Here is a 26,825-nt window from a genome sequence, read left to right as displayed (position 1 = left end):
AAACAATGAGATTGAATTGATAACACTCACCGTCACCGATTAGCTTGATGGCTTATCGACATTGAGACCAACAACTCGTCGACCAGGCTGATGACCCATCATCATCGAGACCAACGACTCTTTGATCAGGTTAACTTACATATATTCCTCTAAGCTCAAAGATCAAAGTAAAACTTTCTTTAGAAGAAAACTAAGTTCGATTCTAACTGCACCTCCGCTTTGTCAAAAAAAGTTCCGTACAATTGAGAAAAGCATAACTCAACATAACACAGATCAGAAGTCCACCTTGTGTTCGAAACATGAATTGTTGAAGTGCCAAATGAATAAAAATGTATTTCTGTTACCAATTTCATTACAGACTCATTCTTGGCTTCTCAAATTACACGTGAAAAATAGTAATACACAAATTCTTAAATTCTCCAAAAACACATTTTCCATCAAAAAGCTACAAGGCAAGAGCTACGATTTATACTTGTTAATACTAATATCAAAGATTGAACTTTCGCTCTTCAACCGTAACATAACCTAGCCCGTTTGACTTCCAAATCGACATGAAACTTCCTCTCCTTCTATAAGCTTCTCAACGGCATCTGAAGGAAGACCAGTCATTTCCAGTGTCTTCTCCCATACCCGACATGAAGTTCCAGTGTTGTGTGCCTCTTCTGAAGGATTTGCTGGACGACAATCCTGAGATATGAAAGCACATGTAGGCCATTCATCTGCCTTCAATAGCTCACAGTATTCTGAAATTTGCGGGTCAGTTGCAGCAAAAAGAGTACTTCTTGAACCTGTAATGGCAAATGTGACGACATATTTAGTTTCCGTTTTCAAGCATTAGTTATATCCTCGATGAGAAGCAATCAGTGGGTGGATTCATCTGACAAAGTTTTCTACTTAAATTCAGGCATCTCTCTGACAGATATTTTGCCATTTGCGTCAAGCATGGAATATGAAAACAACAGTCATTGTACAGAAATGTTGTTTTGGCTGCGACCACACAACATTCACGGTGATGTAGTAACAGGGGTGATGTGGTTGTCGAACTGCCAATAACGACCAAAACCATGAGATATCCCTTGAATTAGTCTAAAGCGCAGTTGTTTACAACTTTTCTATGTGGATAGTATTAGTTAGGTAGATTTAAAAACCTTTCGACGCGACAAATATGATACCATCCGGCCTTGTTTTTCCATGACAAAACTGATAACTCCAACAGACGGTTATATTTGCTTGGGCTAATTATTTGCCTTATGCTGAAAACTATTTCAGTCTTACTTCAAAAAATAAAAATAAGCCTTGTGCCCCAAGCTTAACTTAAACTTTCAATTGTTTAGGATTTCAGCTTGAACTGGGACATGACTTTGTGACAGCCGAAGATGAAACCAAAGAGTGAGGTTTCACCTCGACAATATGTAAACCAATTAATAGTAACTAGGAGGCATCATGGGATGAATTATACAGATAACTATTACAAAAACAGAAATGAAAATAAAAATTAAAACTTTCTCAAAGGGGGGGATTTCCTTATCTAATAAACTTAAATGCCTTTTATGCATCATGTATCCTTAGGTCCAAATATTCAAAGATAACACACAAAAAAGAATATTAACGTCAAGAAGTTGCTCAAAGGAAACTATCAACATGAAGACCTACCTTCTTGGGCACTAAAAATGAAGTATGGTATTAAATTATAACCAGCTTGAACAATTTTGGGAAGATCCCTTGCCTGCAATGAAATCAGCGACTTTAACTACTTTCCTCGCTCAGAAAGAGACAAAAAGAAAATGTATACAATCTGAAGCTGAAATTAACGAACTGAGTTCATATCTTACAACATTTGTATGAACAATGCCAGGTGAGACGCAAACTACATTAATGCCAGATTCAGCTGGCAAACGTTTTTGCAACACGCTGCTAAACATGATCTGAAAAACAGAAATTAAGCCATTGAGATTCATATTGTAGTAACAACTAACATGCATATGCATGTTCTAACAACATCTATACACCAAACTACCTGCCTTATTTTTCATTCATTTTTATAAAGGCCTAATTGACTGAACCCAAGGTCAATACCATCACCAATCCAAGCAACAAAAGTGTGATAAAAAGGAACTGAAGAACTGATAGTTTTACACACAAAAAATAGGTGAGAAGGTGTCGCATGCTTACTCCACTGTTGCAGTCATTTCTGTCAGATTGCATACATACTAGGATTTTAGAAAGCAGAAATTACGTCACGATCAAAGAATTTCAAAATATATAGTATCCTTACAAAGATATAGTTCTTGTTTCTTGACCAAAGTCATTTGAAGGTTTTCTATCATTAACTGCTTGTGACATTGAATGATAAGCAAATAGAATGAATCAATACATAATTGATAGAAGCAAAAGATAAGGTACTATTCGAGTACCCACTCTTTTGAATAATCTCACACAGAAAGTCAAGTGCAACAACAAAAATACTAGATGATATTCTATATCCAATCATAAGATAGAGCTTAAGTGAACCTGAGCGAGCTTGCTGCTTGAGTATCCCACTAAACTTGTAAATTTTCTCTTTCCATTAACAACGTTCATATCTTCGGGATCAACAAATCCAATATAATGCATCTACGAAAAAAAAGTAGTGACCCCATCAAGCACTCACATGTATTTTCATCCACAACTTAAGAATAAACCAGCTTCAACAAGTGAAAACAGAGGTTAAGAACATGACTATCAAAATACTACAACACATGGACAAAAAAAAATGATTGTTCTATCACCAAATGAGATAAAGGAATGTTGTTGCTACTATCGTCAAATGGGGATTGCAGGAAAAAATGAGTAGGCATCTTGGGAAAACTACAATTCTTTCTTTATGTTTGCTTTCTAAAAATTAAGTTGACTTCTCTCAACAATGACAATGTCAAAGTCTCAATCCCAAACGATGGCACTATTAGAACCAAAAAACTTAATTTGATGTGGTCGTTCGTTCACGGAATTCCTCTTCTACCATTTGTCCACATCTCCTAATTCTTTGTATTATTTTCACTCACGACATCAACTTCTATGAAACACCATGTAATGCTAATTCTCCACTTACGTTCTATTCGAACATCAAAGACTTACATGTAAGCTTATGCTTATTTATTTGGTTATGTCCTAAAATATAATTGGATACATGGCATAATGAAGATTATTAATGAAATATGATACAATAAGTTTGTACCTTTTGGCCAGAGATGATATTTCATAAGCATAAGATGAATGCTACCCAAATCAATAACTTCTTTACTAAAAGAAAAGATGGGGGTAGCTGCCTATAGTTTAAGATCGTACAAGGTGAATACGTAGTCACTTGGCACAAACTCTTAGTCTTTAGTTCAAGAATGGAATCTAGGAACAAGGAAGTATTAAAATGGTGGAACCCAAAAACAGGAATACTAAGATTTTTGATGGTAGAGTTGTGGAAGAATTTGATTAGACAATGAGAAGGAAGCGGAATCAACTTGGACAAAGATGAAGAATTGTATCACTCGTGTTGTGCGGCTAAGGGAATTCTAGGAGAAGTATAGGATATTGTGAGGTGAAAAAGGACATAACATGGTGGCATGAGGAAGAAAAGGTTGCAATAAATAAAAAGAAAGGATATTATTAAGCTATCGGAAATTGTGGGAGTTAGGAAGAAATGGAAAAATACAAGGAAGCCAAAATTAAGAGACTATAAGCACTACATAAGGAAGAGCTAAAAGTGTACGAAGAGATATTAACAATTTGGACTCGAGAGAAGAAGATAAAGTTCTATATAGGATGGGCAAAAGGAGACAAGTGGATTGAAAGGATCTAAGTAGGGTGAATTGTGTCAAAGATAAGCAACAAAACATTCTTGTCCAAGGTGAAGAGATCAAGAAAAGATGTGAGAAGTACTTTAGCAAATATTTCAATCTATGTCAAAGAGGCGATAAGAGACATCTTGGAAGGGGTAAAAGAGAACACCGAATTTATAAACGAAGAAGAGGTGGAAGAAACTTTGAAAGAAAATAGAGGCTAGAATGTTTTCATAGGATCAAATTGGTTAACTAATCTCTTCACCATGAAATGGAGACTCAAAATGCGGATTTTACACCATTACTACACAAGAACATCGATTTGTTTTTTCGAAAACCTTTGTCGATGCAATGTGATGCGGCCTTGTTTTTGCACTATGACTTATATATTGAGCTCACATTGTTAAAATTAAGACTTTGCCATTGTTGTGTGAAAGATAAAGGCATAAGGAAGATTATCCCTTGTTTTACTTATGAAACAAAGAATGATAAAGCGCATACTAGACTAATGTTGAAACACAACCTCAATCATATTGTGTTTTAAGTAAAGTGTGTCTAACATGTTCCTAGAAGAATAAACATGGTTGTGTATTAACTTATTTATCATATTCATCCTTTCTCTATTAGTAATGGCATTGGGGTAATGGAATATTGTTGTTGATATTCTCTCTATCAAGTATCTCTGTTTTCTATAAAATTTAAACATGTTACATATTCAATGTAAAAAATATAAGAATGTTCCAAAAAAAATATTTGACCCATTTTCATACCCTAGACCTTAAGGGTCTGATTAAGGATCACAAATTCACATGAATAAGAACTACACATGATTGATAAGCCATTTAGCTATCGTTCATTATAACCCAAAACCAAATAATTATAAATTTATGGCTCCATTGGAAATGAACTAATTTAAAAACGTTTAAGAATAGTGAAAATGTGGCATCATATTATTCTATGCAAATGATTTATTATGAGCACCGCTGCAACAGATGCACTATGCATGCTTTTTCAAAATTTCAAAGGTGGTTGCCTGGCTGATTGACCCAAAATGTGTTGTGAAATCAATCATTACCCTAGCAACCCCTGATTACACATGACATTCAGAAAACTTACAACGGAATTCACGTTGATTATGCGGCTTGGAGATCCTCTAAGAAGGGAAGGCAAAAGAAGCACTGATAACAATGCTGGAGCCAAATGATTGACTTGCATGTGCTCTTCATTACCATCCTTCGAGAATTTTTGTGGCTCTATACAGACAAAAAAGTCCACAATAAACAGCAGAAGGAATTCAAGTGACTAATGATCAATGCATCAAGTACAATAGAAAAACAGCTAAATCAGCAAAATAAAAAACAAACAAAAATAGAAACCAGACGAAAAAGAGAAGTTACAAAGCACCCCCAAAATTCGACATCCTTATAAAAGCAGGCATGATCAATCATCCAACCAATTATAATAGAGAAAAACTAACAGATTAGAATAAGTTTCTCATTTGGCATTCTATTCCGAAATACAAGCAGCTAGTAACAGTACAAACTACAAACTATCAGTTAAAGGAGTACCATGAAATGTTAAAAAATGTTCATCAGCAATGTCAAAGTCATTATAGGAATTTATTTACGTGAGAAGCTCCTCATTTAGCATTCTGTCAGTTTCCTTTTCAGCACCAAAGCCAATTCAACAAAACCTCCATGTCCTTTCCACAGCTCTCTGCCTTTACAACTATATTTCTGTAGGCATCACTTGCCTCATGACTTCATAACACAGTTTCGATTTAGAAGGTTACCCTAAGACTGTATCACAACATAGCTAATGTTGCATATGTTTCAAAAGTGCAGACAATAACAACTACTGAATCTTTTGATGTCCCTTTTCCTCGAGAATAGAAAAAAGCTCCAAGAAGTGGTGATGAAAGTTTGTTTAGCTGAAGAGCTTTGTTGGTAAGTTGTTTATTTAGACAAGGTTAGTCTCCCAGGGCAAGTGAACTTAGTGGCTGCTCAAGTTCATTTAAGCAGCACCCTAGAATATTTATATGGATCTGCATATGTACATGCATAAAGACCAAAAGTTTTAGCTAAAGCTAAAGGGAAATCAACTGAAAAGCAGAAATACAAGTGTAGGCAGTAAGCTTGATATTTGTCATGTCATTTGTTCAAGCTTCTAGGCAGATAATCAGAGGAACTTAACACCAAATTGTCCTACAATAGCTTAAGGGTTTCAAGCCTTTTTACATTACCCCTCTTTGTACATGGCCAACATCGCCTTAGTAGCATCTTAATTATGTATTGTAAAAAGAAAAGTAATTCTACACATTTATGATTGTAAGGGAGCCTACTGTGATAGAGTCCACTAATTTATTTTTGGGGGGTGGGGGACTTTTTGATTGAAGGAAAGTAGCAATCAAGTTCCAAAATCCAAACCAATGAACACACATAGTCCCTCAAAGTTAATCAAAGTAGTAGCTTCAATAGACCAACAAGGAGAATAGAGCAACAATAAAATCACCCTTTCAAAAATATTTGTTTTTAAAAACACATAAGATGACTTCATAGCCTCATAGAAAACCTATTAAGTTTTGCTCTCTTCAAAGCCACACCATAATTATCTTTTAAACCAATGTCACACCAATTATTGATAACACTATTGTCAATAATTACAAACGTTCCATATTGTTGAGATTAATCATTAATGCTTTGGTATTAATGTTGTACTATTGTGGATTGTCAATAATTTATTTGTACATCTAAAGATGACATACACTTCTAAATTAGTAACATGTTCCCTGCATTTCTATCAAACTAAGAGTTGATTTTCTTCTAATACATCTTAAGATGACATACACTTCTAAATTTAGGGCTGGGAGACCTAAAAAGAGGGCGAGGAAGACGACTTGGAGGACCGTGTTGAAAAATGATATAAAGGATCTAGACTTTTAAATTGAGATGGTGTTATCTTAGATTAATTAATTTATTTAGGATACTAAGCACACTTTACTGACATTGCAATTTAAGGCAGCAGTCGGGAGCATGAAATGAAAAGAGGTTGTTCCATTAAATAATGGTCGCTTTATAACGGATTTTGAGCTTATCGCTTTGCAAAACTACGTTACATAACCTTAGATTTAAACCATGAGAAGTTACGGCCATTATAGGTGGTTATTCTGATATATTAGCCATTATAACCTTTATTTAATATGTATTATGTTCAAAAAGGTATATTATTTGCTTTAATTAAAATATATGTTCTAGAAGCTTGAATTAATAAGATAAGATATATATTCTTAAGTTAACAATTCACATTGCAATGTCTGTGAAATGAGTTGTAACACCAAGGGATGCAGGGAGTAATCGCAACGCATCCACATTTTGTTATATGTCCGGGACTTATACATACCACACAACATGAAATGTCGAGACTCGAGACTCCCTTTCTGTTTCTATTATCTTCATAATTCATATTGTTATTCCAAACAATCCAAACTCATTTGATGATGTAAATAGTCATGACTACTTCAAACACTTCCAAAATAAATTAAGTTCCCCATATGCTTCAGACCATAAGATAAAGGTTGCTTAGCTCAAAAAGAGCACTGGAAATCAACAAGATGGGCACATCAACATGACAACAAACGACATAGTTCACAGCTAATTTTTAGCGTGACTGATGGAAAAGAATATGATGAGGAGAAATACCTCCTATGGTAAATATCCCAGCATTGTTTATTAGTATGTGCAAAGGCCCTGCTCGAGCATTCCATGATTCTGCAAATTGCGCAACAGAGTCCAAGGACAGCAGGTCAAGTTCCATAACCTACAAAGGAAGCGTTAGAGCTAATGATTTAGAAACAATTAAGCCTTGATGTATAGTGAGACTCCTATAACATTGTTCCCTATCTCTATGAGTGTTGAGAGAGAAACAGTGCACTCTCTAGTTTTTTATTAAATTTATATCACCTTAACAGCTGATTACCAAAATATTCAGTCAATTTATAAAGCTGCAGTAGGAAATTTTCTTGACAAAAGAAAACCAAGAGTGATTTTCATTATACTTCTATTACTGTTAAATTACATATGCAATGTTACACAACAAAATGAGGCACCAATTCCACATCAAAAATCACTAGGATAATAGAAATAAGAAATTTCCCAAATCACAATATTTGAGACAGATCTGATTTTTTACAAGTACCTCGATATTCAGAGGAAGGCCTTTCCCTGACCACTCAGTTTGCCATTTCTGAATAAGCTCGTGAGCTGCTTTTGGATTCCTGACAGCCATGACAACGTGGGCACCAGACTCTGCCAGTTGCCTATATGTAATGTAACATAACAATCACACAAGTGTTCCAAATATTTTCACATATATATAAGTTAATCTGAGATCAGAAGATGTGAGCATCCCACATAACAGGCCTTTTTTTTCATGCAACATTGGGAAAAAAATGCCCACTCAAAATATCTTCTTTTGCAACATTCCATTGGCCCCCATATCTTGATATAGTAATCGAAGTCAACACTCTTTAAAATATTCTCATTGTTACTAGCATCTCAAGATCAACCAAAAACTTTTAGGCTTTTAGCCATAATATGAACACCATATCTACATACTTTATTTGTACCCTAATCAAGCAATGACACAAATGAAATTAATGGCTTCTTATAATTTCAAAGGGAAGATGTTTCAATGATGAATAAACAATCTGTGAAGCTATAATGAATGGAAAATGGTGTAACAAATTGGCTTCAGCTACTAAGGGAAACATTGCTGCAGCATGAGAGTACTAGTTTCTTAACAATTCTGTTATAGCTGATATGAGAATGTCGTTAGCAACTATTAGAGTCGGTCTTTCTAAAAGGGAATCAAATATCACGTAGTTAGGCCACTATGGCTATAAACACCTCTATTGTTAAATGCTCAGCAGCTTATGGATGAATGAAAGAGTAATCTTGGGAGCTAGCACTATCTCTTTCTTTTCTAGTTTTTCTAATAAACCTTTCCTTTTCTGTCACAACTCTTAACCTGATCTATTTCCATTCCTCATACATAGAAACTAAAATTGAATTTGAATGAATATTCATAACAATAAAATTGAGTTTGAAATTAGAGAAATAAAAGCAAATCTAGTACAAATATGAAATCGATAATGGAAAATCGAGAAACGTTACCTGGCGATTTCGCGACCAATACCACTAGTGGAGCCAGTAACAATGCAAGTAAGATTATCAACAGGAGGCAAAGGCATTGGATTTTGAAGATGACTTGCAGAAATACGTTGAAATAACATCTCAAAAATGACATAGAACCAACCTCTTAACCATTCAATCCATCCAAGCCCCTTCTTCTTCTTCACATTCTCATTCTCATTCACATTTTCATTCTCTTTATGATTCTGTTGTTGATTCTTTTCCTTTTCCAATGAATTTGATTTCATCTCTTGTTCTACTTCTCTCTCCAGGATTACGATTTGAGCTGTGGTTAAGTGATCCACAATCGCCAAGATCTCCAAATGGAATCGATCGTTCTTCTCTTGAGCAGTAATGGCTGCAGACTAACGCAGTGCTACGGGCCTTGCTAATGCTAATGACTTCCTGATCCGCCACAATTAAACCCGTTTATTTGTTGTGTTTGTGGTTGTTATTTATGTGTTGTTTATTATTGTTAGTAGATATATTTCCGTGTAAAATATTTATTTATATAAATACATTAATAAAATTAATTTATTTACAATATAAATTTAATTTTTAAATTTTTGTAATTGTTATAATGAGATAATTATATAATTGACAAAGCGAAGAAATAATTTATTATACAATTACATTAAAACATATATGTGAAAAATAGACAAAACATTACCATCAATTAATAGAATTTTATTAAATTGATTATCGTTAAGCTATATTTGATGAAATTACCTAAGTAAGTCAAGAAATGTCCGTCAATGGTTTTTATTTAATAAAAATTACTACAATTTTAACATACAATAGAATACTAGTTTATTATAAAAATATTGTTCTTTTTTCTCTGATCCCATCATTGAAAGATTTTAGATTTTTCATCAATATATTATATTTTAATTTACTTTGTATATTTTTATCATGATTATAAAATATTTTTAAAAGAATAATAAAATATATAAACTGAATGTAAAATACAATATAAATTTTGAACTTAAGACTTAAGATTGTGTGTATGATAATAGAAAATTAAATTATTTTATTTTTTGTCTTTTTATGATTGGATAACTTCTTAATGGAGCAAACTTTAATTTTATTTAAGATTTGGAATAAAAAATTTATAGATTTATGTAAGGAAATATATTTATAGTCAATCAAAATATATTATATTTTTAATGAGTTAGTTATTTTTTTAACTATCAAGACATTCATCAAAAATTTTCATGTCAACAATAAAAAAAGGAAAAATTTCCCATAATAACCCAATTTTCTCCCAATTTCCCTACAATAATAAATTGTCTAATCATCAAATGTAGGATTCAGTGTGGATCAATTAATCAACATTATGGACAAAGAAACCAGCCATCAAAATTTTATCAAGGAAAAAAACACCAACTATGTGTATACCCAAATTAAGAACGAAATCAGAACAACCGTCATAATTAACCCAATTAGAAATTATACAACCATAAACGGTGGAGTGAATTAGTAGATGTAACACCCGAATTTCCTCTCGTTCTTCATGATTTTGATTTTGTTTAAAGGGTTGGAAATTCAAGAGAGGAAGATTTCATCAATAATGATTCTTCAATTGAGTCTTGAGTCACAACCGTAAATGGAGTTTAGGTGGGAGGGATATGAAATGATTGATTAGATGTTTAAGAGTATATGTAATTAAATAAAATAAATAAATAAATAGATAACATAGGAGTATATTTTTGTTTACCGGTAATAGGTAAAGCAAGTGTACCACTTAAAACAATAACAATAATTGGTATATTGATGGTTAATCGATACTAGGATTATTATATGGAAATTGGAAAAATATTGGATTATTGAGGGCAATTTTTTCAAGAAAAACGCGGGAAAATTTTAATGACAAAGTGACACGTGTTCTTAGTGGTTTCTTCATTAGTATATTTTATTGAATGAATTGATAATTTTATTTTTTGTCTTTTTATGGTTGGATCACTTCTTAATGAAGCAAACTTTAATTTTATTTAAAATTTGGGATAAAAAAATTATAGTTTTATATAAGAAAATATATTTATATTTAATCAAAAAATATTATATTTTTTAATAACTTAATTATTTCCTTATATATCAAGACAACCATCAAAAGTTTTCATAAAAAAAGATGGAAAATTTTTTAATAAGGAAGTGACACGTGTCTTATGTCGTTTTTTCATTAGTAAATTTAATTGATTGATTGATTGATTGATTTTTATTGTTCTAGATAATTATTTTTCTTGGTTATTGAGTTAGTGTTGTATTTTTAATCATTATTGTTGTTGATTATGATTACTAATACTACCATTTTTGTTGCTAGGGTTTAGAATTTAGGATTAGTAATCATTGAGTTAGTATTAAATCTTGATATACTAACGGAATTTTGAATAGTAATCGTTAATAGATACAAAAAAATCAATTTTTTAGATAGTTTTTGATAAATAAAATATGTAGGTAGTTTTTCATATAAGTAAGCTCTTTTTAGGTAGGTTCTAACAGTTTTTCCTTATTATTAATGTTATTGTTAGTATGTTCGTTGTTGCTGTTGATCATCATTGTCATTGGTGGTGTTGTGGATCATAGTTGTCATTGTTGTCGTTATTGATCATCGTAATTACAATTGTTATGCTTTTGTTATTTAGTTAGTTTAGATTGATTAGGTTTGTTAGGGTTTTCCCTAAAAAAAAAACAAGGGTTTATTAGGGTTTAGTTCAAGTAGGTATTAGTTGATGTTGGTGTTGACATTGGTATTGTGTTGCATTTTTGTGTTGTTTAGTATACATGGATTGTGATCCCATTGATCACTGCATTTCAACCTACATAAAAACCATAAACCAATGGATGTATATGTAGGTGAGCACTCTACGTTATTTTGGTGTTTTGTTGTGTTGTTTTGGTTGATACCAACTGTAATATTCGAGATTTGAAATAATAATAATAAATAAATAAAAATAAAATTAAATTAAAATAGGAAAATAATTAATTAATAATGTAAAATTTAGAAAATTTAAACAAAATAAGAAATTTGTTAGAGAAATTATACGTTTAACTCTAAAAAAAAAGAAACAAATTAAGTTTAAATAAAATAAATAAAGGAGTAAAATAAAATAAGAAAATAAAAACCCAAAAATTTAATAGTAGTTTTAATATAAAAAAATTATTCAATTTGAAAAACTCATTACTTAAAAAAAAAAAATTCAAAATTAAATTTCCTTCTTCCACTTCCTAAAAAAACTCCTCATTTAACTTCATTATTCTTTTCATTCTTCCCTCTAATTCTAACCAACATTATTTCTTTATTATAAATTAAATAATTTATTCTTTAAATTATTTCTCCATATAAATTTTCTTTCTTCTCCTTTTTATTTTTTTTCTCTCATTAACCATTTTTTTTCTTTCTTTACACCTATTATCAATTTATTTTTCTCCTTTATAGTATTTTATTTGTAATCTTTAGCCATTATCTATCTACAATTACAAACAACAATTATACATCAAATATCAAATTCGTAGTCGAAGACTTCTAGGAACGTACATTTATATTCTATGCTCGTTGCACAAGGTAATTCTCAATGTCCATCCAATTAGGGTTATCCCGTTAATATCATGTGTTAAGTGATAATTGATGTGTTTAAATAGGAAACACGGTTTTGTATGATAGTAAACCTTTTATATTTTATTTTCAAATTATATTTACTACATTTGTTAACCGTTTCATTTATAATATTATTATTTTGATGAAAGTTATACTATTATTTTAATAATAATTATTTTTTAAATGCGGTTAAATTTGAAATATTTATGATATTAATTTCTATTGCCATCAATTGATATTAAAATGGTGATTTGAAAAATGAGATTACAATTGGATATTATTGAAATGTATTTTTCTTGGGAAAATTTATGATCCTAAAATAAAATAAATAATGTATGTTTGGCTATATGTTTATGTGCTCGCGAATAATTATAAAAAAATATTAAATCACGTAAAATGTAACACGAGGGAAAAAAAATTCTTATATTTGTTGTGATCCAAATATAAGGGTGATGAACAAGTTGCCCTGTTTGATTAGTATAGCTGCCGACAGATTATTATTTCTGCTATTTGATACGATGTTTGGTATGGTCTTCCTTGCATTTGTAGTGAGTAGAAAGGGTGTGCACACTAGGTTTACCTGAGACTACTCTGCTGGCCTTGATGAATTATTTGGGTTGATGACCTCTTGATGAATAGGTATAGGGGTAAAGTCTCGGCCTACTGGCGTTCTCGTTCCCTCAAATTAAAAATTGATTATGAGTTGTCATTATTAACTATCAAATTAATTAATTGGTTTATATGATATTATATTGTTTTCATAAATTGATTTTTGACTCAGCTTTATATTATTTTTCAAAATTATTTTCAACTCAATTTATATTTTGTTTTCTTAAACTATTATTTTCAAATTAAATTATTTTACAGGATGGAGTTGGAATTACTCAATTTTCTGATTTTGGGAGTTTTTTTCTTGTGTTTTCTTGCATTCTTATGTTGCAGGTTATTGACCACGTGGGAAGCGTGAAGTGAGGATCACCTAAAATTATAGTTCTATTAGTAGTCATGTTCCAGTTTAAATATCAATTTCATTCATAAAACTTATTTAAATGTTAAATTGTATTAATTTATTATTATATATTTGTTTAGCCTTATATTTATTCCTTATCAGGAATATATGTGGCGGTAACGCTCTCATGATTAGAATTTAGTTTAAGTTTACGTTTAAAATATTTTTTAAAAATCAAATCTAATTACGGGGGTGTTACATCGACAAACTAATTTTACTCATCACACCTTGCCAGTGTTAGCTCATGATGTTTGGCTAGTATGTTTTTTATTTTTGATGTCATTTGATTGTATATGTTAAGCATATGACATGGACGAGGTTTATAAGAAGTCCGATATACACACCGGACTTAGTTGGAAGTTAATGAGCATGGCCATGTCTTAGCTTTTATGTCCAACAAGTTGGATTAAGTTTGAAAGTCTTGTATGTCCAAGGATTTGCTTAACATCAACAACATCTGTTAACACCATTGCCAGTTACTATTTACTAAGGTGGATCGGATAAAATGACATTTTCCATCACGACACGAGAAAAATGTCACATAAAATTAGGTGTAAGTGCGCTAAAAATAGGTTTTTATGTATAAATAAACATTAATGTATATTGAATATTTGTATGTATGTAAACACTATTTTATATATGTCAGTGCATTTTTCTCACGATTTGTATGTTTGTGTGGCATTGGATATTTGGATATATCCACTAATTGTTGAGTGGTGATGTGTTGGCTGAACTTGTGTGTAATTACATTTAGAAAACATGAGAAATTTGGAAAATAATCCTTATTTTAGAAGCATTTATCATAGTTAACTTTTGCATTGCCGAGTGTTTTAAATCTCTATTTTCTTGTATTGTCTTTGATGTATTATGAATCTCTATTTTTTTTGCAAGTTTTTTTTTTCGATTCGATGGTATTTCAAATCGCAACCTTCATTTATAAGAGTATGATTTGCATCTATCCATTCCTCTAACACTCATTATAATTTTAAAGCAAGATATATACTTATAACACGAAAATTTATCTATAATAATCCATTCTTCTATTAATTTTTCTACAATAGTTTAACTTTTAATTACCATTAATAATCTCAATTTTAGGATCACTTACCCAAAAACATTGTTATCCAAATGGTGACCCATTTTTATAGGTTAATTGCTATTAAAAAGAGAAATATAATAAAAAAAATAAAAATAAAAATTGAAAATTAATAAATAAACTAACTTGAATTCTCTTTTTAATTTTTAAAAATTTTTAAATTGTTTATTATTTAATTCTATATTTATTTTTTAATTTTTTATTCAAAATAAGTTGGTCAATAAAGAAGTTATTTTGGCGCATTTTTATTATAGCTTTATAATTAAAATTTTTCATATTTAATTAAAAATTATTAATTTATTAAAAAAAAATCAGTAAAAATTTAAATTATTCAAATAATGTTTTGTTTTTTTTGAAGATAATAAGAACGTTAATTTCAAAAATAAAAAAAGATTGTAAGAAAGTTAATTTCTAATTTCTCCGAGCTCCAATATCTTGAATTTTCAATTCTAGAAAAACATTTCTCGATTTTCCTCGCGCTGTCTCTCTCCTCAGAATAAAACCCTAATTCCAGTATCCGTGTCCTCTCGTTCTCTCTTTCCTCCTTCGAATCTATCTTCACAGTCTCTCTCCTCTGTAAATCCATGGCGACCTTTGAAAATGGCGGAGCAGGCGGCAAATTTCGCAAGAAGCCATTTCGTAAAACCCAAGCTACGCCGTACGATAGGCCAACTACTGCTTTACGACCTACTCAGCTTGTCGGTGGTCAGAGAGAGAATGATAATGGCTGGTTATCGAAGCTTGTGGATCCAGCTTCTCGTCTCATCACGGCTGGTGCTCATAAGCTTTTCTCTTCTGTTTTTCGCAAACGCCTTCTTCCACCACCTGCCCCTCCTCGTTCTCCTGCGCCTGGTAAATTTCTCCTTCCTTCTAGTATGATGAAATCATTCATTTGGGTTGAAGGGGTTTATGGTTAAGGTGTAGTATTTGTGTTTGTAATATTCTTTTAATTCATGTTTTAAGTTCACTTTGAGAACTTCCTTGAAAAAATGATTACGCTGAGCTGATTCGAGTTATGTTGCATCAATGATATAAATTTGATCTTTTATCTATTTTGCAAAGTGTATGGTTGAATTACTTTGGAGCTTCTTTGAAATTTATTACACTTAGTTGGGGAAATCTATTGTAATTCGAGTTTTGTTGCTTCAATGATATAAAGTTGATCCCTTATTTGTTTCATTAAGGTGTGTCTTTCTAATTTTTCTCAAACCTAGTTTATGAGTTTCAATATTTTGTATAGAAAAAGTATTAAGATGTGGGGATTTAGTAGTTTTTCTAGTACTGGTAGGGGTGTAGCTAGGCACTTCTACGGTGCCTGACCTCAATTATTAGTTTATACTCCCCTACTCACACTATCAGTCCCATTTGACTTTTAACACTGTTCATCAATACTCTTAATTTATATTATTCTTAATCTTAATTTTTAAGTTATAAGATAAGATGGTCAGGTGCAATCTTGTTTGATTCGTTTCAATGGAAAGATTATTATTAATATCAACTTTTTATAATTTTTAATTAAATGTGTACGATTAGAGATATTAATGATAGAATTATTGCTTTTTGACAAATGTGTGAGTCAAATGACACTATTAGGCTGAATAGGAGATGAGCATTAGTTTACATTTACATTTAGTTTTGGTTAATTAGTTTTTTAGGCCCATAATAAAAGAATATAAAATAATGGCTCCTATTCAAGTGAATGGTCCTATTTTATTTTGCGCACTTGCCAATGTACGAATCAAACAAGATCTAGAGGTTAATAGTGATCGATGAATAATGTTAAGAAATAAATTAAAGTATTAGGATGCATAATGATGGCATTGGGGCATGGAAATGTTGTTGTATTAGGCTGAATAAGATGGAGTAGACATGGTCTAAAAAATCTCTTTGTATTTTTGCTCTGCCGCTTCCCGTTGTGTTGTTGCTTATTGGCCAGGTCTTCTTCCCAACTTCTATGTAAACCAGTGATTTTCGGCCATAATGGTCCCAATATGAATTTAATTAGATAGCTGTTGGCGTTTTATATCACACTGGTTTGATTGGTTTAGCCTGAAAATTAATTTCTTGACTTCTTTATACTTTTCGGAACTATTGCTGAGCTGTGTTAAATGGTGGTGATGTTTGTTTAGTTCCTTGTCAATATATTACTCAATTGAATTTTTTCAGTAAATATATTGGGGATCAGTGAGTTCTCTGCTATTGTACCCCTTTCCAAATAATTTTCGTTAGTTTGTTGGGATGGACACTACATCAATTATGTATCAGGAATTAATTGTATTGTTGTTACTTGTTAGTATTTTTGTATCAAGTTTACTCTAATAATGGTGTTTAGTCAGTCATGTTTTCCTTTTTGTTATCCGAGTTTAAATTTTCTATATTAATCAGTTGTTTGTTGCATTTTTCTTGTATATAGATGAGACAACGGAGATTGGGATCATGCAGCCAGAAATTACTTCATTGGTAATATTTTCTTTTATGTCTTGCTTCTATATGTACTCTTGAAGATAATGTTTCTACAGCCTAGTCAAACTTCACCGCACCTTCTTTCCTTATCTTGAAATACAAAGAATACATTTGTTCTTAAGGGATGACTTGTATAAAGGCAAGTAGCTTGCCAATGCAGATCAATGATCAATTAACAGAACTTAATCTCAAATGTTTGTTCAACAAGAAGCATGTAACTAGCATTGTAATTAGTATTGTGAACAACACAGCAAATAGTTGTTTGTTTCTAATATGGCTCGCTTTTGGGCTATCATCTTCCAGTGAATATTGTAAATGGCTAAATAAATGTTTGGCAAATTGAAACACTTCCTGTATCTTGAAAATTGGCGAAGCCAGGGGAATAAAAACATGAGGCTTAGGGTGGAAAGTTTTCTACAGGAGACATGAATTCATGAGAGTATTCTCTCTTAATGAAGCATTTTCTTTCCTTAATGTCATTTCATCATTTGTTTATCTGCTATTATTGAAGCTTAAAACATTTACCTTTAGCCTTTAGGCACCCTGCACCCATGTGCTGTTGGCACAATAGCATCTCTAAGTACAAAAGTTTGTTGGTTCATTTAGAAAGTAGGTGACTTTTAGCTTTTCTTTTTTTTTTTTTTGAGGTTGTATTCAACCTTTTATTTGTGAAGCATTTTATATGCAGTTTTGAGCAATGCTTATTATACCTGTTAAAGTCACTTACATTAACTGAAATGTTCAGTTTGGAATGTTGGGAGATAACATTTTGGGCACATGGCATAAAGCTGAATGTATCTGAAATTATGAGTTTCAGTTGATATAATCTACCATGCTATGTAGGAATTCAAATATTAGCATACATAATAATATACGATGAAGTGATGAGCCCAAATCAACTGTGGTGGGTTGACAATTATATTGCCAACATTCGAATTGCAGTTGGATATATCAAAATTAGAGGTAAATAAAGAATAATCTACATGATTGTGGTGCATTATATTGTGTTTGAATAGGGACTGGTGGAGGAGAACTCGTGAGCGATCAATTGATCCGGCCCTTGCAGCCTGCAGGGGCAGTTCACCTCTTACTTTTGGGCTTAAGGTTATGACATATTGTTTGCTAAAAAAGATTGAACATGACGTATTATTTTGGAACAATTAAGTATTATGTTTCAATTTTGTTCACTCTGTTAATCTCATCAAATGTGGAGATGACCCGATATTTGCTCGTGTCAATTTAGAAAATAATATTCTAGGCATAATTTACATGACTACGCATGCTTGCTGGTTAATTTGTTTGTGTACTTTGAGGAAAATTATGTATTTTGTATGGGTCACTCAATTCTTTTTAGTGACTGGAAATACTTCAGATGTCATAAATATATGCTTGTATGAGGTAGAACTTAAATTTTTTTTTTCTCTTTTATAAGCTTCATACATAAAATGCTATTATGGATGATTGAAAAATGAATACATTTTAATTTAATTTAGTTTTTAGTTTTTATGCTCTTCCATTGATATACGGTCTCTGATAAATTGTTATTTATACTTCCCTTGAAGTATTTGTTTTCTGGTTGAACTGATCATTATCCTATGTTGGCCAGGTTGCTCCTTCTGGCTCCAAGGAAGCAGTTGTCAGCAAAGGAAGCATTCCGAGCATAGTATCTGACCGTGTCGGGGTAGCTGAGTTGGAAGATATCTTGAAGCAGAAGACCTTTACCAGGCAAGTTTTGTGAGGTTCATCCTACCTATGCTTTTGTTTCCTAATAACAATGTTTTGGTGCACACCTTGGTTATAGGTCCAATTAAAAACCTTATTTGTTTCTTTAATTGTCAATTAAATGGCATTGGGACAATGTTATGTTGCTGTTGTTTCTAGCTGTCAATTTTGAGTTGATAAAAAGTTGCGTGCTACTTTTGTTAGCATAGGATGGCAGAAGCTCTTGAAGAACTTGGCCTTTATACGTCTGCTTCTGGTCTATGAGCTAGCTAAACAATGGTCAAAGATTTAAACTGAAGGATAAGTCGAGTGTGAAAAATGCAATGTTATGTTGAATTTAAATGTAGCTTCACCTGTTTGTGGACATGTTCCGGGTGGATATGTTTGCAAGTCCCTTTCTTTCCTCATCATCATAGATGGTGATGAGAGTTGTCCCTCCATGTTTTTCCTCCTAATGACTCTACCGTCTTGCTTTTGTTCTCCCTTCTTATAGATATGTTATTTTAAGTTCCTATATCCTATTCCGAAAGGATTATTGGTATTTTGTAGTCTTAAAGGTCAACGACTCCGATCAATATTTTTCTTTTTCTATTTCTGTTTTAGGAATTAAAAAATTTTCTAGATATCATCAAACCTCTTATGTGTTAAGTCCAATGGGCGAATTTTTATCGTATGAGGGAACGTAATAATGTTTCCCCATTTCCCTTTAAGCAACCTTGATAAATAAAGCTTCCTTCTTAACATATGCTTTCATATCATGGTGTCTACATGCGTCGTCTTTTTTAGAGAAGCTGATAGCAAGGCTTGATACTATGATTACATTGTCACATCACGTGGGCAGGCTTATTTTTTTTGTTGCAAGGATTACATGGTATACTATCTTGATTGTTGGAATATGCATCCAAAATCAATTTTGTTAAGACATTACGGCAGACATGCCCCTCATAGTTAAAGAAGTTTGGTAGTTTTGTGGTTAATGGGTTATCAGCTGTTCCTTAATGTCTCTAATCCTTTTCAGATCCGAGATAGATCACCTAACTACGCTGTTGCTGTCGAGAACTTCTGATAGTTCTGTTGAAGTTGAGAAGGGAAAGGAGAACCCCAATTTTTCGGACAATAAGGCTGTTCGTAATAGACATGAAGTTTCTGATAATCTCCCTACTCTTGTAAACATAGCTGAGCGTGCCGCAATTTCAACTCCTGTTGGGAGATCAAAGGTAGGAATTTCTTTGAGCTTCTGGTTTTGCTATTTGTCTTCTGATGGATTTGTGGAATTTTGGTGTTTGTCTATTGATAAAATTTATTTACTAGCTAAATTTTCAACGTAATTGTTTCCTATATTTAGGTGGTTGAAGATGTTTCTTCCCCAGCTGAGCTTGCTAAAGCATACATGGGTTGCAGGCCCACAAAAGCCCACCCTTCAGCATCAGTAGTGAAAAATGAAATGCTGAGCGAGGACCTTTCTGCTTATAATTCTTTCTTACGACCGAAATTACAATCCATGTCTGTTATTCAGAAGCCTGCCAGTGAAATTAGAGCATCTTCTAATGGTTTTATGACTCCTCGTTTTCGTGGAAGATCAGCAATATACAGCATGGCTCGTACACCATATTCCAGGCCTCAGCCAACAGAAGTATTAAAGGTTTGCTCTGGCAGGTTTGTTATTTACAGAATTTTTATCCAATCATTTTGTGCTTGCTTATAGCTTTATTTTATGTGATCAGGCTGCTGAAACTGATTTTAATATCCATGGTGCATCACCATCATCTCATAATGCCACAGAGATTCAACAGTTTAGTGCACCCCATAGACAGGTAATTTATTTCTGAAAAAATTTGCTTCTTGCTATGATATATGTTCTCTTAATTTGGTTCTTTTTACCTCTTTGTTTGCAGGTTCTGAAGCGCAGGAGTTCAGTCCTGGAAAATGACATTGGGTCTGTTGGTCCCATTCGCAGGATTCGTCAAAAACCTAATCTTCTGCCCCATAAAACTTTGTCTCGGCCACCTGCTGGAGTTGCGCATGTAAAGCATGAATCCGAGTGTCCTACAGATTTTTCTAAAGTGCCACCTTCCATTGAATGGAGTTCTAACCCCCATTCTTCATCAAAAGCACTTCCAGATACTGACATGCCTAGTACAAGCAATGGATATGTTCCGTCACAGTCTATTGAGATGGCTGAAAAAATCTTTCAACAACTTGACAAATTTACTTCAAAAGGAAAGTCTCCTGAAAAGAAATTTGACGTGGGAGGGAGTTCAATTGGGAAAAAAACTTTAGAAATTCGTGATGGATCTCCTCGTAAGAACATGAATACTGTAGACTCATTGAAGATCCTGCAGACTAAAGATATTAGGAAGGAAAATGTTTCGTTAGACTCTCATAGTAATGCTCTTAATCACTCACCTAAGACATCACAGAAGGCAGAAGAAGGTAAGTTAAAAAAGATTTCCTTTGTTGAAGATGCTGCAGAAGCTGAAACTCCGAGCAAGTCTTTGGATAATGTGAATGCACAGTCAAGCTTTAGCCATCAGCAAAAGAAACGGGCATTTCAAATGAGTGCGCATGAGGTATATATTAAATCTTCTGTATTCTGTAAACTAGGAATATATATGATCCTTGGCTCCAGTTGGTCTTTTCTGAAAGTTAAATTTTCACATTAATATTCCGAACTCTTACTCGTCTTAAAACAATGTCTGCTAAATTATAATCCAGATAAGTATATGATACCTTTCCTAAAATAGTACCACCTTGATCTGAAACTGCTGAAATTTTGTGCATTGATCGCCTCTAATTCTGTGTTAATTTGCAATCAGCTCTGCCACTTTCATCTATCGTTCACTCTATATCCTCTTATTTCTTCCCAACTACAACATCAATAACAATATTCATCACCTTTTCCTTTTTTCTTGTCAAATTTTAAAAATCCACCACCATCTACTTGAAGACATACCTTCTCAAAGGAAATCCGAAACAATACAAGCAATTAGTTGGAGACGAAGATCAAGCCCACCATTAGTTTGATTTATATTTTTGAAGGAGGAATTAAAGAACAGGAGAAACTTTTGATCATGTGTTTCCTCTTGGTTTTCCAAGAATTGACGAGTATTTGAGTTGGGAAAATGCAACTTTTATGAGAATTTCTATGAATGCCAGTCTTTATTTCTATATGCTTTCAGATGATTGCTTCTGTTTACTGATTATGAAGTACAAACTTGCTATTCTCGGGTGAGTCTTCGCGATATGGCCTTGCTGAAATTTGTACGCGTTGGATTGTTTCCTCTGTTGTTTAGTGATTGTCTGCATTTCATTTTTGCTTTGTCCAATTTTTTTCCTATTTTCTCATTCTTTTAAGTATCGAAGTGCATTTACCTGATGAATCCTTACCTAATATAATGACTAATGGTTATGTGACTTAATTGCCACCCATTATGTATTTTTGATACCTCGTAAACATGGAAGCAGTCTTTTGATCACGGACTAAGATTTTTGTTTTAAAAATATGAGTATAAGGGAAATTGTTTATTTGCATGTACCCTTCAAATGTGATCTGCATGTATGCTCTAAACTCTAAAGTGGTCTACACTATGGAGTTTAATGTAATTATTAAATAGTTATGAACTGCCCAAGCCATAAAGAAATCTTAGATCTTGTTCTATAGCTGACATAAAATTCAAATTGCCAGTATCATTGACTAGTATTTTTGCCTTATCTACATGTTTATTTTCTATAGTGGTCTGCAATTTGCAATGTGAACTCCACTGTAAATACCAAATAGTTTCTGAAATGTGCGCTTGGTATGAACTTGGATTTTTTTGTTCTCTAGCGGACGTAAATTTCAAATTGTTGGTATTCTAAATGGAAATGCACTTTCTTTGATCAATTTATAGGATTTTCTGGATCTGGATGATGATGTGCTTGCAAATGGTGTTTCATCAAGTCCAATAGTGGAAAGCGATCAACTGGTTAAAAGCCCCATCTCTGATAATGCTCCTGAAAGCGCTAGAAACTCAGTGGGTAAGACTCCATCTCCAGAAGAAAATCCATTGACGAACATGTTCGGCACAAACAAAGAAGGGTCGTTACCAGATGGGCGTATCCCTGTTTCTCCGTCAGGTTCATCTGCTGCTAACACAATTGCACAATCAGCCGTGAGTTCTCCTATGTCACCATCTGCTGTGGATAGAACTGCTTCACAGAGTGAAAAAAGTAACGAGATCACTGCATTTTGCTCAAACTCTGACAAGGTGGTTCCATTTTCATTTTCTTCATCCCCCAATGTTCAATCTGCAGCCGTGAAAGACATGAAAATGGAGTTGCCAAGCAGGTAATTATATTCTATTCCTTAAATTCTCTAACATGAAAGGTAGAATCACACTATTACCCTTTTGGCTGTCGCCTTTTTGTCGTTAAATAGTGATAATTAGAATGATTTGTTGTGTAATTTTTCTTGAAATGTAATATGCCATTCCCATGGTGATGAAAATTTGGTCGTAAAAAAGTTATTTTTTTTTTTGTTCACAATTTTTCATTACCACGTAATACCACATCTCCAAATGGTAATACGTTGGAATGAATATTGTGAATAAAAAGAGATAGAAGTTGAACAAGCATGAATATTTAATGTGTCAAGACTCGAGATTTTCCTATCAATATTACTCTATCAATTATCATTCCCACTCAGTTAATGATCTTCAGAGTCTTAAATAAATTCCTCTGTGAGAGCACTTCAATGTATCTCTGTGTTGTCATTCCGCCTTAATGTTTGTAAAATTATAATATATTATGAGGTCAAAGTGGACTCTAATTTAATGAGCAGAGGAGCATGAAGTTTGAACCTGAGGCAAGAAGCATTAAAAAAACTGTACTGTGTTTTAGTCTTGAGTGTCGTGGCTGTAAAAATAATTATTTCAGGTTATAGCATATAGTGTATTGATTAACCTAGATGCCGAAAGCGTTATGGTGCTACTGTTATAATGCCTTATAATGCCCCAAAATGGTGATATTTTGATACTATTGTCCTCTTCACCATGTTAGCAAGACTAGTCTTTTCTGCCTCCTTCCACACCCTCTTTTGTTTATTGTAATGAATTTCAATAGAGGCTTATAGCATTTCAATTAAAGCAGATTAATGAATGAAATCCAAATGAAATTTTGTTCTGCCACTTGATGTACTTCTATTTATTATATTTAGGGACATAACTTGATGTGTAGTTATGGCATGCCTTTTGTTTTCTATGTTATGCAAGTTTGTGTGTGTTGATGTTGTATTCTGTATCTTTCTCTTTATCTTGAATGCTGATGACTATTGCTATTGTTTCCAGTGCATCCAATGCCATAGTCAAATCAGATGACCGTGATACCACTGACAAGAAGAGGGCCTTTCTATTTGCGGATGAGACTAAGAAAATGGGTTCCCCTTCGTCTACATTGAGCTCAGCTAAAGGCTTATTTCCCTCTGGAGTACTGTCTAATGGGGCAGCTGTAAGCAATGGATCACCCATTTCTGCACCAGTAACAATGGGTGTGTCATCTCCCACTGAAATATCAAGCATTTCAATAGCTCAGAGTCTTGCTCCTGTATCAGTGTCATCAGCATCGTTTCCCTTTACTAGTGGCAATGCTTTATCTAGCTCTAATGCTGCCGGAACTGTAACCAGCATTTCTGCAAATAACTTGTCTACCTCTGGCAGCAGCAGTAGTCACTTAACTACCTCAATAACAACTGCACCGTTTTTGTTTGGAAACAGTTTTCAAACGGGATCTTCAGCACCTTCATCTACCTCATCAACAGTGGTGACTACATCTTTGGAGTCTGCTGCGAAATCTGATGCTAAATCTAATGAGACCGGATTTGCCAATGTGACTAGTAGTCTCTTCACTGCTCAACCTTCTGGAACTGCCAGTTTAAGCAATGATAATTCTGTATTTGGTATATCTGCCTTCAAAACCACCAGTAGTGAAACTCAAACTGCTGCTTCATCTGTTAAGAATACCTTTGGTGTTCAAGCACCATCTTCTGGTATTTCAGTCTCAACAATGATATCGAGCTTCTCTAGTCAGTCCGCGTCATCTACCTCATCTCCTGTGTTTGGGTTGAGTGGACCAGCTAGTTTCAGTGCTACTGTATCTACATTTTCTAATCCATTCACTTCGGGTTCTTCATCAGCATCAAGTGTTTCGAGTTCCTCCTCTGCAGTGAGTGCACCTGTTAGTTCTGGCAATAATACACCCTCTGGCGTATTTGGTTGGCCATCTCCTAATCCTGCTGCTCCTTTTGGCACAACATCACAATCTAGTGGGTTTTCATTTGGATTAAAACCCTCCGAGTCATCTACAGCTAGTAAAAGCACCCCAATTGTGTTTGGAGCTACCTCTAGCTCTTCAACAGCAAGTAACAGTGCTCCATTTGTTTTCGGAACTAGCTCACCAGCGGCTTCTATTTTCCCAGCCCCTTCGGCGATGTCCACGCCTGGTGCACCCAGTACCGCCTTTCCGTCTCAGCCAACATTTGGTAGCTCTACTCCACAACCATTTGCTTTTGGTTCAACTCCTGTTGGAAATAATGATCAAATGAGCATGGAAGATAGCATGGCTGAGGATTCTGTCCAAGTTTCGACGCCTGCAGCTCCAGTTTTTGGTGCACCTATATCTGCCCCCATTTCCGCGCCATCAAGTGGCTTTGTGTTTGGTGGAGCAGCACCAACCCCAGGAAATCCGTTTCAATTTGGTGGGCAGCAGAGTCAAGTTGGTTCCCAGACCACCACACCATTTCAGCTCACTGGTAGTCTAGAAACTAATGCTGGTGGTGCTGGGAGTTTTTCACTAGGAAGTGGTGGTGCTGATAATAAATCAAATCGTAGAATCGTGAGAGTAAAAAAGGGAATTCGGAGAAAGTGAATTTATTTGTTGGAAAGACCTGGTTTCGCTTGGGTGTACACGCTAATGACCAGATCTCTGGAAAGCTCGAAAACAGGCGTTTTTCATTTCAAAAGTTGCGATTTTGGTGATAAATTACCATTTACAAGGCCTAGATTCACAATTTTGAATTTCTTTGTAGATGGTAAAGATTTGTATTTGTAATAATTTTAGTAGTTGAAGTTTTAGAATCATGTCTTCTGTACTATTTGTGTACTAAAAAGTATTCTTACAAGTTTTTGGAAAACACTAGAGTGAATTTTACTGGATTGTTGTACTTCATATATTATTGATAGGCAGTCTTGCCGCCCCTCAAATCCCTTTCTACATTTTTTTGCTATTATTATGTGTGGTTGAGATTGTCTTATAGCCAAAAGCTTATTATCTGTAGTTGGTTAACACGATAACTTTAAAAATCAGCTTCAATAAGTTAAAAATCAATTTTGTTAGGTTAAAATGTCAACTTCAATAGATTAACAACTTAAGGTGAAAATAATTTTATAGGTTAAAACGCTAACTACAAATATCAACTTTAATAGGTTATATCACCAATTTCAATAGATTATAACACTAACTTTAAATATGTTCAAACATGTGCATCAATTTTTAGGTTTTTTTCTTTTTTTTAATTGTTGGTCTGGGCCTAAAGAGCCGTCTCTTATAAAGACAGTCTCTCAGGCTAGTTGCTGAAGATACTTTACTATAGAAGGTTAAATCAACACTTGTATATAGTAGTAAATAGCCCAATTAAAACAAATCATGAAACAAATTCTCCAATGAACTGCCACAACCCATTTTTAAAAAAAATGTTTTTATCTATCAACTCCAAGCCTTAAAACACATATTTCAATATTTTAAATGTCTATTTTAAGGCTTAAAACCCATACTCTAAGCCTTTAACTCTTCTTCCAGGCTTAAGTTTTTTTTAGTAATAGCAAGCGATTTTCTAATTTATCTTTTCTTTTTATCACTTTTAAATGGCTCATTGTTTCTAACAACGAGTGATTCTTAGCCCATGTGA

The 26,825-nt window shown here is 33.2% G+C and overlaps 2 protein-coding genes across 2 annotated transcripts; one reads left to right on the top strand and one right to left on the bottom strand.

Moving 5' to 3' along the window:
* Positions 1 to 289: 289 nt before the first annotated feature.
* Positions 290 to 9,469, bottom strand: LOC130824367 (dehydrogenase/reductase SDR family member FEY-like). Its single transcript, XM_057689341.1, has 8 exons — positions 8,984 to 9,469; positions 8,007 to 8,127; positions 7,511 to 7,628; positions 4,929 to 5,065; positions 2,512 to 2,613; positions 1,833 to 1,925; positions 1,654 to 1,726; positions 290 to 788 (listed from the first exon to the last, which is right to left on the bottom strand). Exons 1-8 carry the CDS (start codon positions 9,247 to 9,249, stop codon positions 526 to 528), a joined length of 1,173 nt encoding a protein of 390 aa, XP_057545324.1. The 5' UTR covers positions 9,250 to 9,469; the 3' UTR covers positions 290 to 525.
* A 5,661-nt stretch (positions 9,470 to 15,130) lies between these two features.
* LOC130824366 (nuclear pore complex protein NUP1) lies at positions 15,131 to 26,063 on the top strand. Its single transcript, XM_057689339.1, has 9 exons — positions 15,131 to 15,553; positions 17,115 to 17,161; positions 18,771 to 18,889; positions 19,905 to 20,103; positions 20,232 to 20,528; positions 20,611 to 20,700; positions 20,782 to 21,456; positions 22,777 to 23,213; positions 24,211 to 26,063. The coding sequence occupies exons 1-9, from the start codon at positions 15,286 to 15,288 to the stop codon at positions 25,784 to 25,786; spliced, it is 3,708 nt and encodes a 1,235-aa protein (XP_057545322.1). The 5' UTR covers positions 15,131 to 15,285; the 3' UTR covers positions 25,787 to 26,063.
* The last annotated feature ends 762 nt before the right edge of the window (positions 26,064 to 26,825 follow it).

The sequence above is a fragment of the Amaranthus tricolor genome, chromosome 9 (genome assembly GCF_026212465.1).
Source record: "Amaranthus tricolor cultivar Red isolate AtriRed21 chromosome 9, ASM2621246v1, whole genome shotgun sequence".
NCBI lineage: Eukaryota > Viridiplantae > Streptophyta > Magnoliopsida > Caryophyllales > Amaranthaceae > Amaranthus > Amaranthus tricolor.
The sequence above is the reverse complement of the archived record's forward strand: the minus strand, read 5'-3'. Positions and strand labels throughout refer to the sequence as shown.